The sequence below is a fragment of the Microcaecilia unicolor genome, chromosome 6 (assembly GCF_901765095.1).
Source record: "Microcaecilia unicolor chromosome 6, aMicUni1.1, whole genome shotgun sequence".
NCBI classification, from domain to species: Eukaryota; Metazoa; Chordata; class Amphibia; order Gymnophiona; family Siphonopidae; genus Microcaecilia; species Microcaecilia unicolor.
This window is the reverse complement of record NC_044036.1, coordinates 255,857,618-255,876,570: the sequence shown is the minus strand read 5'-3', so window position 1 is coordinate 255,876,570 and position 18,953 is coordinate 255,857,618. Positions and strand designations below refer to the sequence as shown.

The window sequence follows — 18,953 nt, the reverse complement described above, 5'->3', positions numbered from 1 at the left end:
GCATTGAACCGGGCCAGAAATGACCCAAAACGGATCGCCTCCGGACCCCAGAAATGGTTCTCGATCAGCCCCAGGTTCAGCTGCAGCCCCATGGAGCCACAAAAAGCCCTCCAAAACCCCCAAAAGGTAGGGGAAAACATTTTATTTATTTTAAATTAATTTTTTAACCCTTACCGTTATTGTTTTTAGATTTCTTTTATTATATAAACTGATTTTCCCCGTATTCTATATAGCGTGCCAGATCCACGCCGAAATCCTGGTGCATTCTATAACAATGTGCATAACTTAATTGGCTTAATAAGCTAATCAGTGTTGATAACAGCTCTTAACAAGAAATAATGAGCACTAATGGGCAACAATTAGAATTTATACACACAATGTCGCTTATAGAATACGCTTAGTCGGCATTGAATTCTGCATCGATATTTTAGGCGCCATATACAGAATCTCCCTGTTTATGCCTATTTGGTTAGGCCATAGTGGCATATCAAGATTTAGGAAATAAACAATAAATAAATAAATAAATAAATAATTTAGGTGCAAGAATTTACACCAGGTTTCAGTTTGTGTAAATCCTTGTGTCTGGATCCCAGTGTTGAGCGCTATTCTATAAATGGTGCTCAACTCAAGAGTGCCATTTATAGAATAGTGCTTAGTGCTCCTTTTTTTGGCACCCAAATTTGGGCACCATTTACTGAATTTAGTCCTTAACTTATGGAATAGTGTAAGTTATGCAGGTCAGGGGCATATCCAGACTTCGGCGGGAGGGGGGTCCAGAGCCCGAGGTGAGGGGGCACATTTTAGCCCCCCCCCCCGCACCACTGACTCCTACCCCCGCCATTGCCGACCCCCCCCCCCCCCCGCAGCCACCGCCACCACCACCAACAACTTTGACAACCCCTGCCGACGACCCTCTCGACCCCCCTCCTGCCGATGACCCTCTCGACCCCCTTCCCACCACCAATCCTCCCCTGCCGCCGCTGCAGTGGGCTACCTTTGCTGGCGGGGGACCCCAATCCCCGCCAGCCGAGGTCCTTTTCTTCCCGCGAAGGCTTCGTTCTGTTTCTGACATCCTGCACGACGTCAGACTCACAGAAACAGAACGAAGTCTTGCAGATCAGCCAGGCTTCATTCTGTTTCTGTGAGTCTGACGTCCTGCACGTACAACGTGCAGGACGTCAGAAATGGAACAAAGCCTTCACGGGAAGAAGAGGACCTCGGCTGGCGGGGATTGGGGTCCCCCGCCAGCAAAGGTAGCCCATGGCGACAGCGGCGGGGGAGGGTTGGCGGCAGGAGGGGGGGTTGAGAGGGTTGGTGGCAGGGGGGGTCCAGGGCCAAATCTACGGGGGCCCAGGCCCCCATGGCCCCACATAGCTACGCCACTGATGCAGGTATATGGCACTATCACACCAGCTCTATGGCTGGCCTAAATGCTTGCGCCTAAGTGCACAGATGCACATATACCCAACTGGGCTATGTACTGTCAGAGACCAGCCAGGCCTTAAAATACTTAGGCCTTGAAAAAGCCATTACTGAACAAGAACCAGATTGAGAAAGTGTGTGTGCAGAAAGGGTATGTTGTTTGACAGTTATGCTATATAAGGATATGGTAGTAGCTCTGAAACAACATGCTATCAGCTGACATGGCTGAGTAAGTGGCCAGAGAGTAGAACCAGTTTTGACCAGTACTAATAGCTACAAGAAAAACGGAAATGAAACGAGGAGAACCCCCAGCCATTGCGACAGAAAAAAACTATAAATTAGTGGTTGGTTAGAAGCCTAATGCCAAGTATGGAGATTGGGGTGTGTTTTGACTGTTTCTTGTGTAATGACCTGTGTCACATGATCAGTTTGTTTATACACATGTATAAAAATAAAGAACAATAGAACTGCAAGGGGGTCTACCTCCCCTGGCTGAGGAATTAGCTAGGTGAGATTCTCCCTTTACTTTTTGTACTTTTTGTTTTATAGGCTACATCGTATGTATTTCTGCTTTTGAATGAGAACAATAAATGAACAAAGCTTGCTGACAACGTTGTCTGGTGTAAATTGGTAATCCGACACTAACTTAGCCTCAATTGTGAGAACATTATCCCCAGGAATGTCAGCATTTACTTTCTTTTATAGAATAGACTTCTACCACGTGCCTAATTGTAGATGGCCTGTTATAGAATTGCCCTTTTCATATCAAACAGTAAAATACAAGCCTTTGGACCATGTATCTAATTTTTAAAGGGGAAATATGTGGATGTTTTTCCTAATGAAAACCGTTCATAGATAAAGGGATACACAATTTTGCACCTGCTTTTCTTGCTGAAGGTTTTGCTGGAAAACAGCAGTTGTGTAGTTCTGAAAATCTAATCTCTAGCTCTCCCCTGAATAATACTCTAGGATCACCTTCCTCCAGTTCAGCTAAAAATATGAGCATGACTTAAATCTGCATCTACTTTTAGCTGGCCTTAGTGAGGGCATTTTTAGACAATTAGCATGTGTTACCCAGCTAAATGGCCTTGAAAATGATCCTTACTAAGACCATGGAGGTGTAAATCCCAGCTATGTCACCTGGAGCAAGTCACTTGTCCTTGCTATTGTTTGTCTCTTATTTCTCTGCACATCTTGGGCTTTGCAATAGAAATAGAGGCCAGCAAATAAGACTGGACTAGATTAATACATTTGTAATGAGCTTCCAATAGTTAGGCTTCCTTCTTCATTGTCAGGACAAAAAGTATATTTTAAAGGGAGATAACTCAAAAGGGAATCACCAGAAAAGATAACTTTCAAAATGGTGTTTTACCTATTTAAAAAGTATATTTGGACAGTGTAGCTCCTGCCTGCTCAGTGTAGTTGAAAATAAGCATGGCGAGAACAGTGTGTGTGTTTCATAGAACAGGTGAAAAGAGGTGAGGTTAGACTGGTAGAGGTTAAGCATGCACAAAGATTTCATTTTGAAGACCCTACTCTAAAATAGGTGCATGGTAGGTGATTACAACCTATTTGCATTACTCTGCTGGTCTGAATGTTGAAAGGGAAATTCCCCAGGGAGTTTACCTTTGAAAATAGGATTAAAACCCCTATGGGAAGTTTAAAACATGCCTCCAAATGTATTAAGCTCAGTAAAAAGGTACTCACCTATATCTTGATTTCCGACTTCTATTTTAATGTATCCAAATGGACTAGTAAGGCAACCATATTACTTTAATCATAAACAGACTATCTAAAACTAGACCACATAGGGGGTAATATACAGCCAGTGATGGTCAGTGTTTTTAAAATGCTGACTGCGGCTAGCTAAATTAGTCCCACTGCTAGCTGTTGGAGCTTTTAAGGACCAGGCCGATATTCAGGCGGGGCCCACATAAGCTAGATATGCGAGCCCCCAGCAAAATATTGTCTGGCACCTGCATAACTTTCAAAGTACAATTTTAACCCTTCAAAACAGCCCCCCCCCTCCCATTCACCCTCCACCTAGGCTGTGAGAGTAACAACCCCTTTCCCCAGAATATGTCCCCAAATACCCTACCCCCCCAATCTAGATAGGCCCACCCCCAGGCTTACTTCAGTTCCTTGGGTGTCCAATGAGGGCAGGAGCAAAGCCCACTTGCTCCTGGCCCTTGTGTCTGCCTCAAGAAAATGGCTGCCACGACCTTTCATGGTACCCTAGAGGTGCTTGTGTAGTACCACGAGGCTACCATGAGAGGTGGTGACTGCCATTTTAGATTGGGAGGCTCTGAGCAATTTAAGGAGGCAGGAGCCTCTCCTGCCTGCTTAAATCACTTTGAATATTGGGCAGATGATGTTCCAATAATTGCAAATTAACAAGCAATTATTGACACTAATTGGCTTTAATTAGAATTTACGCTCACAACTTGCTAAGTGTATTCTATAAAGTGATGTGTGTAAATTGTAATGTGCGCTGCTCAAAAGGGAGTGTGGCCATGTATGTGGAATGAGTGGATCATGGGTGTTTATATAAATTATGCACACTGTTATAGAATATACCTGCACTGTGCCTAACTTAGTTGCCACCATTTACACCAATCCTATATAATAAAACACACCTCCAACATTCTGAAGCTGACTGCATGGCTGAGGCATTCCTGCTCTCTGTATCCATCTCCTGAACTAACATCACGTACTTCCGTGTTCGTCACAAACAGAAGTGACCAACCACACGAGGTTTCTCGGCTTCAGAATGTTGGAGGCGCATTCTATTAAATAGGATTGGTCAGTTCCTTGAAGCACAGCCAGAGCTCAGCGTCCTGCACAGTAACGCTCAGACACCAGAGAGAGAGAGGGAGGGGGGGCTGACACCAGAGAGGGAGGGAGGTATCTCTGTCACACACACACTCTCTCTCTCACACACTCTCTCACAGTCAGTGTCTTTCTCTCTCTTACTCTGACACACTGTCTCTCACACACTCTATGTCTCACACTGTATAACATTCACTCTCTATGTGTCACTCAGTCACTCACACACTCTCTCGGTCTCATACACTCAGTCTCACAGAGAGTCTATGTCTCACACACACTCTCTCTCTCGCACACACTGTATCTGTGTGAAACACACTCTCTCTCTCACACTGTGTCTCACATACGCACTTGCACACACTCTCATTCTCACACACACACTCTCTCTCTCACAGACACACTCGCACCCAGACTCACTCTCTCTCTCTCACACACACACACTCGCAAATTCACTCTCTCTCTCACACACAGTCACTCTCTCAAACATACACACTCCGAGGAAAACCTTGTTAGCGCCCGTTTCATTTGTGTCAGAAAAGGGCCTTTTTCACTAGTAATAAATAAATTGGTGTAAAGTCCTGCAAGTACATTTAGTCATGTGGATGGGCCCTAGGCGTATTCTATAAGCCGTACCTAATTTTTGGCGTAGTTTATAGAATACGCATAGTCGTATTTTTTGGCACTGATTTTTAAGGCACCATATATGAAATCTAGCCCATAATGCACACCGGAAACTGGAAATACTATAATCTCAAAAAGTTCTCCCTCACTGGTTGCTGTTACCAAGTGGCATTTCCCTCCTTGACCCCCAACACCACCACCACCACCAATAATTGAACCAATGGCATGAAAGCTTAGCAGATTCTGCTACCTTCTAGCTAATGTGACTGTTTTCATGTTTTTCTCTCATACCTATTCCATATCCCTCCATGCAGTGCATTTTCAGTTTGCTGTTGAGTTGATGTGGGGGTGAGCATTGACCCTGCATCTCCCGGCAGAGATGGAAGTTACCGCTCCAGGAGCCATCCTTTCTGCAGTGAATCACGTTATTGCCAAGGCCCTGGAAAAACAGAAAAACAAAAGACATTTGTTCAATTCCCTAGAAAGAGTGATAATTCTGTGTCAAGGATTAAGCCTTCAATCCCTATCATGAACATCTTGGTAGCAAAATATATTTTTTGACAGGCTGCTGGTTTACATCTGTCAGGTTTGCTATAGTTCTATTTCAGACAAAAATAAATCTCTATAGCTGGGGTGTACGGAAACTGTCAAATAGATTATATATATTTGTTGTTTGAGTTATTTTGCATGTTTTCATTATGTTTTGTTTCATTATGCTCTGCCATAGATAGAGGTTTTCTTTCAGTGTGGCAGGTTTGGAAGTTCATTAATAAATAAATGAGAACTACCCAATGACTGAGAAATCCAAATTTTAAAAAAACTGCTTAATATTTTTCATTGTCGAAGGTACATCAGGAATGATGTCACAAAATGTCTCATTCACTGATCACAGTGCTACTTTGATTAAGTCCAATTTCAGAGTTTTTTTGTTGTTTTGTTAAATATTTTGGCTTAACATACAACATTTCTTTCTTTTATGTTTTTTTATTTGCGTGTGAAAGGACTATTTGCAAGAGAGCAGGAAAATTATTGCAGAAGCTTATTTTAACATGAAGTAGAAATCATGCTACTGGCTGCTAAAACATGCTCAACAGCTGAACACTAGGAGCTCTATTATTTTCCTGCAGGCACACACACAGATTCCCACCAGCAGCAGTATGCATTGCTATCAGAAACTGTCTGAAGGCAAATTCAAACAAAGCGAGGAACCCAAGGGAATAACAGAATCATAAAAACAAAAGGCTGTAAGGGACCTCCATGGGTCTTCTACTTCCAAGTAGGACTTACTACATTAAAATCATCATAGAAAGAGTATGATTAACTTGATCTTAAAAACTTCCTGTTGGCTCAGTGGTAGTGTAGCAATGCAAAGAATATGAGTTCAAGTCTTGGTTCATATGTATCATTATCTGGGTTATACAGAGCTAGGGATTCTGCAAAGGCACTTGGAGAGGGAAGGAGTCTTAGTCATCAAATAATGATCACATTTACTTCTGATTTCTTCCTTACTGATGCTGCATACTAAGAGGAATGGATAGTTAGGAGTCTGCCCCCATCGGCTCCTACTGTGCCCCCGACCCAGCTAAGGATCGACCAGTTCACCATCAGGTCCCCAAGCATGATGCCGGGAGTGTGAGTTCCGCATTTGGGGAAGGCAAAGGAGCGACTCCTCCGTTGAAGCATAAAATATCTCTTTTTTTCCCCTGTTGTGGGCACCCCGCTATGTCCAGGAGTGAGAGAAATCTTTCCTCTCTATGAGACAAGAGGTTAAGGACTTGGAGGTACTTTTGTGTTAGCATTACCACATGACTTTGTAAAAGGGAGGGGGGTAGTCTCCTAAAGTCTGATAACTCCTTTCCCCCTTTTTTGTGGTCTAAGAAGGGATTTATGATTGTATGATATTTAATTTCCTGTATTATTTAATGCCTGTATTTCTATGTTCAAGAGTTATCTTGACAAATTTGTTTATAAATGAATAAATATAAAATAAAAAAAGATCACATTTACTAACCAGACTCAGATACACATGTACCAGTGTCCAAAGACTTTCACTCCAATCGGTGGGTTAGGTAAAGAGATTATATAAAGGTAGGCAGTTGCTAATGAAGGTCTGTGACATGATAGAGGCTGTTCCAAAAGAGCTGGATGTCAGGTCCTTGAGGCAGGACCGGAATTCGTGAGCCCTTGGACCACTGCCGAGGAGTGGCAGAGGCAGGCAAGACCACCCTGGAACTGGATACAAGGAAGAGCAGGACTGGAACTAGGGACTGGAGTAGTAACTAAGGCAGGCAACTATGCAGAACAGGAACAGCTTCACTACTACTACTTAGCATTTCTATAGCGCTGCCAGGGTTACGCAGCGCTGTACAAGTTTAAACATGTTGCGCTTGACCACCGGTCCCCCGGAGTTGAGCTCCAGAGTGCGGGTAGCCGGCAGGACTTGTAGGACAGAGCAGGAACTGAAGATCCAGAGGACCCACTCTGGGTCTGGGATACACGAGGGAAGCTAGGCAGAAACAGGATTCAGGATATACACTCAGGATATACACTAGCTAGGCAGAAGCAGGATACTAGCAGAGTCTTGGTGCTGGCAGCAGACAACAGAATAAACCAGGAAATAACAGAGTCTTTGGGCAGGCAGCGGACAGAAGAATAAACCAGGAGCTAACAGAGTCTTTGGGCAGGCAGCAGACAATAGAATAAACCCAGAGCTAACAGAGTCTTTGGGCAGGCAGCAGACAATAGAATAAACCAGGGATAGTAGAGTCTTGGGGCTGGCAGCAGACAATAGAATAAACCAGGAGCTAACAGTGTCTTTGGGCAGGCAGCAGGCAATAGAATAAACCAGGGATAGCAGAGTCTTGGGGCTGGCAGCAGACAACAGAATAAACCAGGAGCTAACAGAGTCTTTGGGCAGGCAGCAGACCATAGAATAATCAGGGATAGCAGAGTCTTAGGCTGAAGCTTCAGCAGCTCCAAACACAAACAGAGAGGAAAACAATGGCTGAAGCTTCAGACTCCAAACACAGAGTAAGGTAATAGAAGGACTAGCAGTCCACACCAAGCAGAAGGGGCAGGAGCCCACACAGAAAGACTAGCAGTCCACAGACACCAAGCAGAAGGGGCAGGAGCCCACACAGAAGGACTAGCAGTCCACACAGAAAGACAGGCTTTGTAGCAGCGCAACAGCACACTCACTAACCTGATGACCTTTGGCATAATACAATGCAAAGGCCCTCACAGCAAGCACAGCACTTCCTTATGAAGACTCTCCCTGATGATGTCACCTACTGCAGGACAGGAGCAGGGAACACACTCACTCCAAAGAGAGGCTTGGAAGACATAGGAAGAACAGGCATGAGCCATCTTGGAAGCTGGCACAAAACAAGTGGGAGCCATCTTAGATGCTGGCTCCTCAGAGAGGCATAGCCCACACAGGTGAGGTCTAGTGAAGCAATCAGCACACAGAGACAGAGACAAGACTAACACAGAAACAGACAGAAGCCAGCATAGATGCTCCAGGAATAATATGTATAGAATGTTTGTACGTTTGGGAAGCTTGCCAGGTGCCCTTGGCCTGGATTGGCCACTGTCGTGGACAGGATGCTGGGCTAGATGGACCCTTGGTCTTTCCCAGTGTGGCATTATTACTTATGTACTTATGACCCCCAGAAATAAGGTAAGTCTGAGGGTGGTCACAACCACAGACGTGACAGCCCCAGTCCTGGTTCAGCTCCTGTTCAGAGTTCCTATTCCAGTGAAGACTCTGATTCCAGTCCGGGTTCCAGTCCCGGTCCAGCTCCTGTTCTGAGTTCCAGTTCTAGTCAAGACTCTGACTCCAGTCTGGGTCCCAGTCCCGGACCAGCTCCTTTTTAGAGTTCCCGCACTCCGGAGCTCAACTCCGGGGAAACGGTGGTCAAGCGCAGGTGAAGCTGTTCCTGTTCTGCCTGTTCTAGTTGCCTGCCTTAGTTACTACTAATGATTTGGACAGCAAATTCAGGCGGTCTTTTACTAAGGTATGCTAGCGTTTTTAGCTTGCGATAAAAATCAGCTGGCATTAAACACTGAGATGTCCATAGAAATATAATGGGTATCTCAGCATTTAGCACCAGCTGATTTTTAGTGTGAGCTAAAAACGCTACCACACCTTAGTAGAAAATGGTAAAGGAAAGTACTGTGACAAGTGCAAAGCAATGGAACTTACTACTGCCAACATATGTAAAAAAAAAAAAAATTTGGAACTGTCTTTTTTTTTTTTGCATGTGTTCTTTCTTTGTGCGTGTGGCAAACTACTGAAGACCCATCTCTTTGACAAGGCATATCACAAAGATCAACAAATGTGAACCAGTACACAGATATCCAGAACTGCTTAAAGAAATTCGCTTCATGAAATTAGTTTGTTACTCTACCATCCTGCGTAACTATTATCATGTTACCCAAGATCCTTAAGCAACAATAAATGTATATTGCTTGTTATTCTACTTTTCTGCTTTACTATTATCATGTTACCCAAGATCCATAGGCAATACTAAATGTATATTTTCTTATAGATCCCCACTACTCATGATGTAATGTAAGCCACATTGAGCCTGCAAAGAGGTGGGAAAATGTGGGGTACAAATGCAATAACTAAATAAATAAATAAATGTTTGTATTTTTTTTAGGTATTTGGACTGTGTATTGGTGATTTGCTTGTGATTATACCAGTTGTTCTGCGGGAACAGTTGATTTTTCTTCATTTTGAAGTTTTTTTTCCACTGTTCTCTTTTTTCTGGTTGGTAGAGGAAGGACTATGATAATAAAATACAGGACTCCAATGAGTAGCTGATTTATGAGCCCTGGGAGCTTTGAGGCATTATTTGATAAAAATTGATTTCATAAGAAGCCTCCTGTGACCTTTTCCAGTCTCACGTTTAAGCAAATATATTTTGTGGATGGGAAAAACAATACTAAATATATTATTCAATGTTATTTATTTTCATCAGCAATGACCACTCAACAAAAGAATCCTGGAGTTACTGTGGACAATATGTTGAAATCTGCAGCTCTGTGTGCAGTGATGGTAAAAACAAAAATAAATATAATATTGTTTGCAGATCTGATCCTTCCCTCAATCTCACAAAAGATATTGTAGAACTGGAAAGGGTACAGAAAAGGGTAACAAAAAATGATAAATGGGACTGGAATGGCTCCCTTATGAACAAAGGGCCAAATTCTATAAATGTGCCTTAAAATCGGCACCGAAAAAACACACAATTAGCATGATTCTATAAACTACGCCTAAAGTTAGATGTAGTTTATAGATTATGCGCACATGCTGTTCTTGTGACTAAAAACCATTTAAGCCACCTAAAACCAGGCCTAAATACCTGTTCCTAAGTTAGCTGCAGATCGGGTGTATTTCATAATAGTGCACAATTTTTTGAAACACCCACAACCTGCCCATGGCCATGCCCCCTTTTCGACTGAGTGTATTAGAATTAATGCACACCGCATTATAGAATAATAGTATAAAAGGCCCGTTTCTGACACAAATGAAACGGGCGCTAGCAAGATTTTCCTTGGAGTGTGTATGTTTGAGAGAGTGTGTGTGAGAGTGACTGTGTGAGAGAGAGAGAGTGAATGTGCGAGTGTGTGTGTGTGTGACAGAGAGTGAGACTGTATGCGAGTGTGTGTGTGTGGCAGAGAGAGAGAGTGAGACTGTGTGCGAGTGTGTCTGTGAGAGAGAGAGAGTGTGTGTGAGAATGAGAGTGTGTGCCAGGGTGCCCCCCTCCCTCTCTCCCAGGGGGCCCCCTCCCTCTCTCCCTCCCAGTTCCAGGGTCCTCCCTTCTTCCCATTCCCATGTCCCCTACCAGTTCCAGGGTCCCCCTTCCCTCCCAGTTCCAGTGCCCTACCAGCTCCAGGGTCCCCCTTCCCTCCCTCCCTGCGAGTTCCAGGTTTGTCCCCCCTCTCCCTCCCAGTTCCAGGGTTCCCCTCTCAGTTCGAGGGCACCTCCTCCCTCCCTCGGGGTACCCCCTCCTCCCTCTTCATCTGTAACAGCTGTCCCTTGTTTTTTTGTTTTTTTTTGTAAATGGGGGGGGGGGAGTGTTTGGGAGGGAGCAGCGAGGGGCATTGAATGTGGTAAGTGTTGCTGGGTTCTTATAGAGAGAGATGTGAAGGGCTACAGCAAGCAACAGCTGTTCGTTTCCGAGGGGCACACAAAGGACTGTTGTTGGAGAAGAGGTCTGGCTAGAACTGAGTCGGAGGGAGGGGGGTGGCTGGAACTGAGTCGGAGGGAGGGGGGTCTGGAACACAGAGGGATGACTTTTAAATTCTGGGTGGGAGGCACGTTGGAAGGCGAGCGGCGACCTCGAGGGGGTTGCGGTGCGGCGGCGTGGTCAGACTCGGAACTGTAGTGGGGAGAGTGTGGAGGGTTTGGGTGTGTGTTTGAAAGTTTGGGGGGGAGCGGTGGCAACCTCAGGGGGGGTGGAGGGGTGAGCGGCGGCGGCGACAACCTGGGGGGGCGTGGCCTTGCGGCGAGGACGGCAGGGGCGGGGCCTCGTGCTGCTGTCATGCGGTTAGTCAGTGCTGCGGGTGACGTACCCGGAACTACGTGTCGTCAATTCAGGAGATGGAGCTTTATAGAGCGCACGAATGCATCAAGGCTTCACTTTCTCGGCTTCAGAACGTTGGAGGTGCTTTTTATTATATAGGATGCCTAGAAAGTTGTGCACATAAATTCTAATTAAAGCTAATTAATGCCACTAATTGGTTGTTAAGTACCAATTATAGGCACTGATTGGCTTGTTAATCAATTAAATTGTGTGTGCAATTTGACCATGTGGCCAAATTAACATGCACAATTTAAGGCGTCATATATAGACGTTGGGGGAAAGACTGATTAGTGCTCTTTAGCTTGGAGAAGAAATGAATGAGAGGAGATATGACAGAGACTTATAAAATTGTGAGTGAGGTTAGACAGATAAATAGGGAACAGTTATGTATGCCTTTAAACTCTAACGGGTCAGACATTTGAAGGATTTATACTCCTGAGAATTATTCTCATAAACTGGCCTCTTTGAAAATGTACTATGGCTGAGAGCCTAACTTTGGGGTTCTTTTACTAAGCTGCGGTAAAAAGTGGCCTGTGGGAGTGTGGGCATGTGTTTTTGGCGCTTGCGGGGCCATTTTTTACCGTGTCTGGGGAAAAAGAGTGTTTTTTAAATTGGCCAGGAAATGGGCGTGTGGTAAAATTAAACTAGCATGCATCTATTTACGGTCTGAGCCCTTACCACCACCCATTGATCTAGCAGTAAGGGCTCACGTGCTAGAAGCGCAGTAACTGTTCGGCACGCGTCAACTGCCAATTTCTGCCAGAAATGCCGTGCATGGTAGAAAATAAAAAAATAATTTCTACCGTCGGAATGAGCACGCACCAAATCTGAAATTACCGCCAGGGGGTGCACTAGCCTGGCGGTAGTCTCATTTTAGCGCACACTGCACTCACGTAGGCCCTACCACAGCTTAGTAAAAGGGACCCTTAAACTTTGGAATATAGAAAGTAGGTGGCAGCAGGGGCAGATTTAGGGCATGGAAAAAAAGTTAGGAGCTTAGCACTGATTTTGCACAGTAGGCTCATAAATTGGGTTCACAAAGCTAGACAAATGAATGGCAAGGCTAAATTTATAAGCTTAACTTTTTAAGCCCCTAAGGGGTCCTTTTACTAAGGTGCAATAAGCACTAACACGTGCTTACAGCAGGTTAAAGAGGACTACCGCAGGATGTGTTCAGGTGTCCCGTGGTAGTTTTGAGATCAGCACATGCTACCCATGCGTTAAAAAATAGAATTTCTTTAGTGCTTGGGGTTTGTCTGGGAGGTGCAGAGTAGGCGTATTCTGCGCTATTCGGTTGGCACAGCTACAGCACCGCACGCTGATTAATGTGTGGTTAGTGTGTGAGCCCTTACTGCCTAGAAAATAGGTGTCAGTAAGTGCTCATGTGCTAATGGCCATGTGCTAATGGAGAAATTAGCATGTGGCCATTAATAAGAATAATGAAAATGGGCCATTTTACTGCTGCGCTAAAAGTGGACTCAGGTGCCAATGATCAGAAGCAAACCCAACCCCCCCCCCCCCCCCCCCCCAGACACAAGCTCATGGGGGGACGGCTGGAGCTCCGGTGGACCTCCAGCCCCCCAAACCCGCCCTCGCACCTTATAAAAAGAAGTCCTGGTGGACAGTGGGCCACAATTGCAACCCTCCCCATCTGGTGGTCTAGCGGCCCCATTCCCCCTTCCCCATACCTTAGCAGTGGACGAGGGAATAGCACACTCCCTCCTCAGTGCCGCCTTGAAAATGGTGGTGCCCAGCCCTACCTAGTGCATCCTGGGTTGCACTGGGCAGGCTTCACTACCATATAAGGGAGAAACCAGGGCTTTATTTATTAGGTGTGAGGGGGGGGGGGGGGGTTAGGGAGGCTGGAGATCCACCAGATCTCTAGCATCCCATGAGCTTGTGTCGGGGGGGGGGGGGGGGAGATATTGGGGGTTCAGGGGGCACTAGGCCACCAGGATTTTTCAGTTGTAGGGGTGTCTGGAGGTCTCATGGACCTCCAGTACTTGTGTTTTTACAGGCCTGGGCTTTGATAGCCCAGACCTGTCAAACAACTGCGGGAGGATTCCTCAAGCACTTTTACCCTATGATCAGAGACAATAGCATGCTTAAATTTGCATACTATTATCTCTGATCCTAGGGGTGGTAAAGCCCCACGCTGTCCCAGTGCTATTTTTAGAGCACTGTTTGGATCAGTGCAGGACATTTGATCATCTACACCTCAATGCACAGGAAAGACCTGCACTGGGGATGAAATGGTGAAGACATCTAGCATGGCTATGATAAAAGGGGTTTGGACAATTCCTAGATAAAAATGCCATAAACAGTTACTAGTCAAGTAGACCTAAGAAGACTACCATTCAACCATGGAAAGGAACTGTAAGGAATGAATATATGATCTGGGATCTTCTAGGTACTTCCTAGTGACTCAGATTGATCACTTCAGTGGCAAGATGCTAGGTTTGATGGAGTTTTGCTTTGTATTGTATACCTTGTTTTCTTATAGTTCACTCAGTCCCCTGATGAAAAGGAATGTTTGTGTGCAGTATTAAGTGCAGAGGTCAGAAAACACAACTTACACCTTAGAAAACCTTTCTCAGTTCATATTTGGACACAGGCAGAGAAAAAGGAACTCACAGATCGATTGTTGTCCTCACACTTGATCTTGCACTCGCTGTTGAACTGAAACCCATTGGTACACTGGTACAACCCATGAAACTTGGGAGACGGAGAGTCACATGTGACAGGCACGCATGCCCCTTCTTGCCAGGTGCCATCTTCTATGCACTGAGTCTTGAAAGTCCTCCTTCCAAAAAATAAAGATCAACACACATCATGTAGTATGAAATGCTAAACTACTGTACCATTTAATTTCACTGACCAAAAGCAAGTGCAGTACTGCAGCTGCTTCTTTCTAATCCAGAGGTTCTCAACCCAGTACTCAGAACACAAACAGCTAGTCAGGTTTTCAGGATATCCACAATGAATATGCATGAGATAAATTTGTATGCACTACCTCCACTGTATAAATCTATCTCGTGTATTCATTGGGTTAAGTCTCTAACCTAACACCAGAGGAGCTTTGCATAATTCAGTAACAGCAGCTTCTCTCTCACCTAGCACTCTAGGAATCGATCTGTCATTTCTATTGCTCCAGAACCATACCAAAACACTCTGTATTCCTTTGCCATGATTGATATTCTGTAACATTTAACTTAGGATTTAATTATTCCTTTTTCCAACCAAGTACCCAAGGCAAGTTATATTCAAGTACTGTAGGCAGGTCTCTGCCACAGAGAGGGTTTACAATCTAAGGTGGTACTTGAGGCAACAGAAGGTAACATGACTTGCTCAAGGTCACAAAGAGAATCAGTGGAAGGGGCAGGGTTTGAAGTTCTTTGGTTCTCAGTTTGGTGCTCTAACCACTAGGCCACCACCTAACAAAACTTGTAACTATGTTTTTCTAGGGCAGGGGTTCTCAACCCTGTTCTTCGGACACACCTAGCCAGTCTGGTTATCAGATATCCATAATGAATGCGCATGAAATAAATTTGCATGCACTACCTCCATTGTATGCAAATCTATCTTGTGCATATTCATTGTGATATCTTGAAAACCTGATTGGCTAGGTGGGTCCCGAGGACTGAGTTGAGAACCACTGCTGTAGGGTATATCACCCTTGTGCTTCCCTGACACATCAAATCTTTTTTCCATACTTATTTGAGCCACGTTATCTTTTCTCCAACATATTTGATGGACATGCTACTCTTTTCCCCATGTTCCCTGGAATATCATCATTTCTCCCTACTCCTTAGAGTATACAATCCTTTTCATAATTTCCTGAGAAATGTCAGCCTTCTATACTTCCCTGGGATATCTCACCAATATCTCTCTAGGACATGAAACCTTGTAAACTTGATTTAGTGTTTTCACTTACTTTCTGGCTTTTATGGATGAGCCTGCAACGTGGTACCCTGGTTTGCATTTATATTTGCAAAAGGAGCCCACTTTATGCCCATCCCCAAGGCAACGAGCAGTCTGAAGAACAGCATTTGGAACTGGTGGGGGTGCCAAGCACATCAGCTCACAAAGGGCTTCAGGGAAAGACCAGAGACCATCCTCCAAACAGGTGAGCAAGTTCTTGCTTCCTAGTGATAAGAGTGGATACAGGTTAATGACAGAGCAAGACTACTATCTAAGTACCATAATCACAGTTCAATTACCAAAATGTATGTAACTTTATTGTCAAATCCTAAAGCTGCCTGGTGGTCTTGATTTTGTGTGTGGGTTTGCATGCGTATGTGCATTTAGTCAAGCCTGCCTACTTCCATGTATACTTAAAACAACAAAAAAAGCTGAAGTGCTCCAAGTTAAGCATATTGGGCCGAATTCTATATATGGTGCCTAAAATTAACTCATAATAGGCAATCACAAGTGTATTCTAAATACCAATAGGCAATCACGCTTAAGTGTATTTTAAATACCGTACATAAATCTATGTGCGGTATTTAGAATACGCTTAGGCATAGTTCATGCGACTACATTTATGTGCGTCCATTTATGCCAACAAAAATCTGGTGTAAATCCCTGCGTGTAGATTTACGCACACTAGCCCATATTTTATAATAATATGCGTAGATTTTGGAACGCCCATGAAATGCCCGTTTCCACACCCTTAAGCATGCCTCTTTTTGCCTGCGTGCATTATTTATTTATTTACTTGTTGCATTTGTATCCCACATTTTCTCACCTATTTGCAGGCTCAATGTGGCTTGAATTACATTACATTAGAATGTAGGTGCAGTATATTACAGAATATGTTTAGTAATGTACATGCATAAATTCTAATTTTTGCCAATTCGTGCTTGTTTTTGCTTGCTAAAAGCTGTTAACGAAGCTTAACAGCTTGTTAAACAATTAATCTACGCATGTAGTTATTTACATGAGGAACCGTGCGGAACTCTAGGCATGCTATATAGAATCCAGGGGACTATATAAGACACAATGCTAATGCCAGTTTTAGCACTTGAGAGCCCCATACAAACCTCATTTTCAGGATAGTCCATATAGGCATGCTTTCTATAGGTATGTCTTAATCAGTATTATTTCATGGCCCTAGGATAGTTAAGTGAAGAGATTTCATAGGACACACTGTCCAAACGCATTGGGCCTGATTCTATATATGGTGACTAAAAAATCCATGTGGAAAACATTTCTGACCGCATTTTCTATAAGCAGTGCATAGATTTATGCACAGTCTATAGAATATTCTTAGTTGGTATCACAGCGCCTAAAACTACATGAGTCCATTTACCCCAATGAAAATGTGGCGTAAATCCCTGCGTGTAGATTTATTTGCACTGGGCCATATTCTATAATTATGTGCATAAATTTTGGAATTCCTATGAAACACCCATTTCCCTGCCCAGAACCACATCCCTTTTTGCCTGCACACTTTAGAAGTTAGGCACACTGCGTTTCAGAATAAGCTTAGTGAGCTGTGTGCCCAAATTCTAATTATTGCTAATTAGTACTCATTATTGCATGTTAAGTGCTGTTAAAATTGCTGATTAGCTTGTTAAGCCAATTAAATTAGCGCGTTGTTATAGAATATGCTTGGGTTTTGGCACAGATTTCTGGGCGCGCTATATAGAATCTAGCAGATTATGCCAAGGCAAGAAAATTAATCTAGGCAATAGTGTTTTCTGAAGGTAAGGATAGAGGACTAAGTAGTGTTTTGCAAATATGAAGTACTGATGCAAAACAGAGCGCAACTGAATCATTGCTCTTTGATAACAAAAGCTGATGCTTGACACCCAGCTGGAGAATGTACTTTTCAATACCTTCGAGTTGTGGTTGCTTTGCTGAAGGCAGCAAAATGTTGCAAGCTCTACATTATCACTTGGATTCTATATATGGTGCTCAAAATTGTGCGCACAAATTTGTGTGCATCCCAATTTGCTTGCACAATTTAATTGAGTAATGAGCTAATTAGTGCCAATAATTTATTTGTTTATTTATTTATTTATTAATTTGCTGCACTTGTATCCCACATTTTTCCACCTATTTGCAGGCTCAATGTGGCTTACAAAATGTTACAACAACATATACACATTATAGAATAAGAATTTCAGAGTATAGATACAGATGGGTACATAAGAATATCATAGCAATCATATTAACGGAATAATAATTTTACAATTGTTACAAATACGAGTGCGTAAGTAAATCATATTGGATTGGAAGTGGATTGATAGATAAACATAACATAATGATATTAGGACAAGGTATAATATTCAGTCATGAGGATGTAATTAAGATGAACAAATAGGAAGGTTCCATAATAGTTGTAAATGGAATAATTTGGGAGTCAAATCGTTATGGGGAATCTTTGTTGTACGTCTTTATGAATAAGTAAGTCTTTAATAATTTTCAGAAGGTTGTCAAATCGTGTGTTGTTTTTATGGCGATCGGTAATTCATTCCATAGTTGTGTGCAGGTGTATGAGAAACTGGATGTATGTACAGATTTGTATTTAAGTCCTCTGCAATTAGGATAATGAAAATTTAACCAGGTGCATGATGAATTTTTGTTATTTCTCTCTGGTAAGTCAATAATAATCTTGCTATGTGGTATTCTATAAAGATGTGCATGTAAATTCTTATGTATGGATCTGAAAGGAGGGCATGGTCATGGGCGGGTCATGGGTATTCTAAGATTTTGCACGTAGTGTTACAGAATATGGCAGATCCATGCCTAATTTAGGCACGAGAATTTACACCTTGTGCCTATAAGTTAGGTGCAGATCCTGGCACTAAGCGCTATTCTATAAACAACACCCAATTCTGAACACCGTTTACAGAATACCGCTTAGCTCTCTTTTTTTTTTTTTTTGCACCGATTTTTCAGCACCATATGTAGAATCTGGTCCTATGTCATTCACAGCTGGCTGAGAACCAGGACAACCCGATTCAAATCCCGCTGTAACTCCTCAGGTACAAAATTCAGATTGTGAGCCCTCCAAGGGACAAAAGAATATCTACTGTACCTTAATAAATACCACTCTGTTAGCTTTTGGGCTTGCAGATGGTATCTAAGAAATTAAATAAATAAAATACAATAAGACATGTCTACAGTCCAAGGTGCACCAGGTTTCTTTTGCCCTGTTCAAATGTGACTTTGGAAGGACACTGGAAAGATGATAGTTTAAGGTGGAATTCAGAAACCACCACAGAGAGTACAGCAGGTAATGGATGAGCACTTGAAGTTCACTGACCCTCCAGGAGGAAATGACAGCCACTAGGAACACTTCATTCCAGATAAGATGCTTGAGGGATGCAAGGCCCAAAGGATCAAAATGATCTATGGGAGGACACTTTTAAGGTCCCAAGTGGAGGGGGGGGGGGCACTTATATAAATCTGGAGACTAGGGGGTAGACAGATACTGGTCTTCCATTCATCTGCTCATGATAGGCTGGAACTACTGCCACATAT

The 18,953-nt window shown here is 43.4% G+C and overlaps 1 protein-coding gene across 1 annotated transcript in view; it reads right to left on the bottom strand.

Moving 5' to 3' along the window:
• PAPPA (pappalysin 1) overlaps positions 1-18,953 on the bottom strand; it is a 595,681-nt gene that overhangs the window by 97,855 nt on the left and 478,873 nt on the right. Inside the window, exons 16-18 of the mRNA XM_030207548.1 lie at positions 15,397-15,607; positions 14,097-14,265; positions 5,161-5,308 (exon numbers count right to left, since the gene is read on the bottom strand). Of these exons, the coding sequence (XP_030063408.1) occupies positions 5,161-5,308; positions 14,097-14,265; positions 15,397-15,607 (528 nt within the window). The remainder of the gene's footprint in view (positions 1-5,160; positions 5,309-14,096; positions 14,266-15,396; positions 15,608-18,953) is intronic.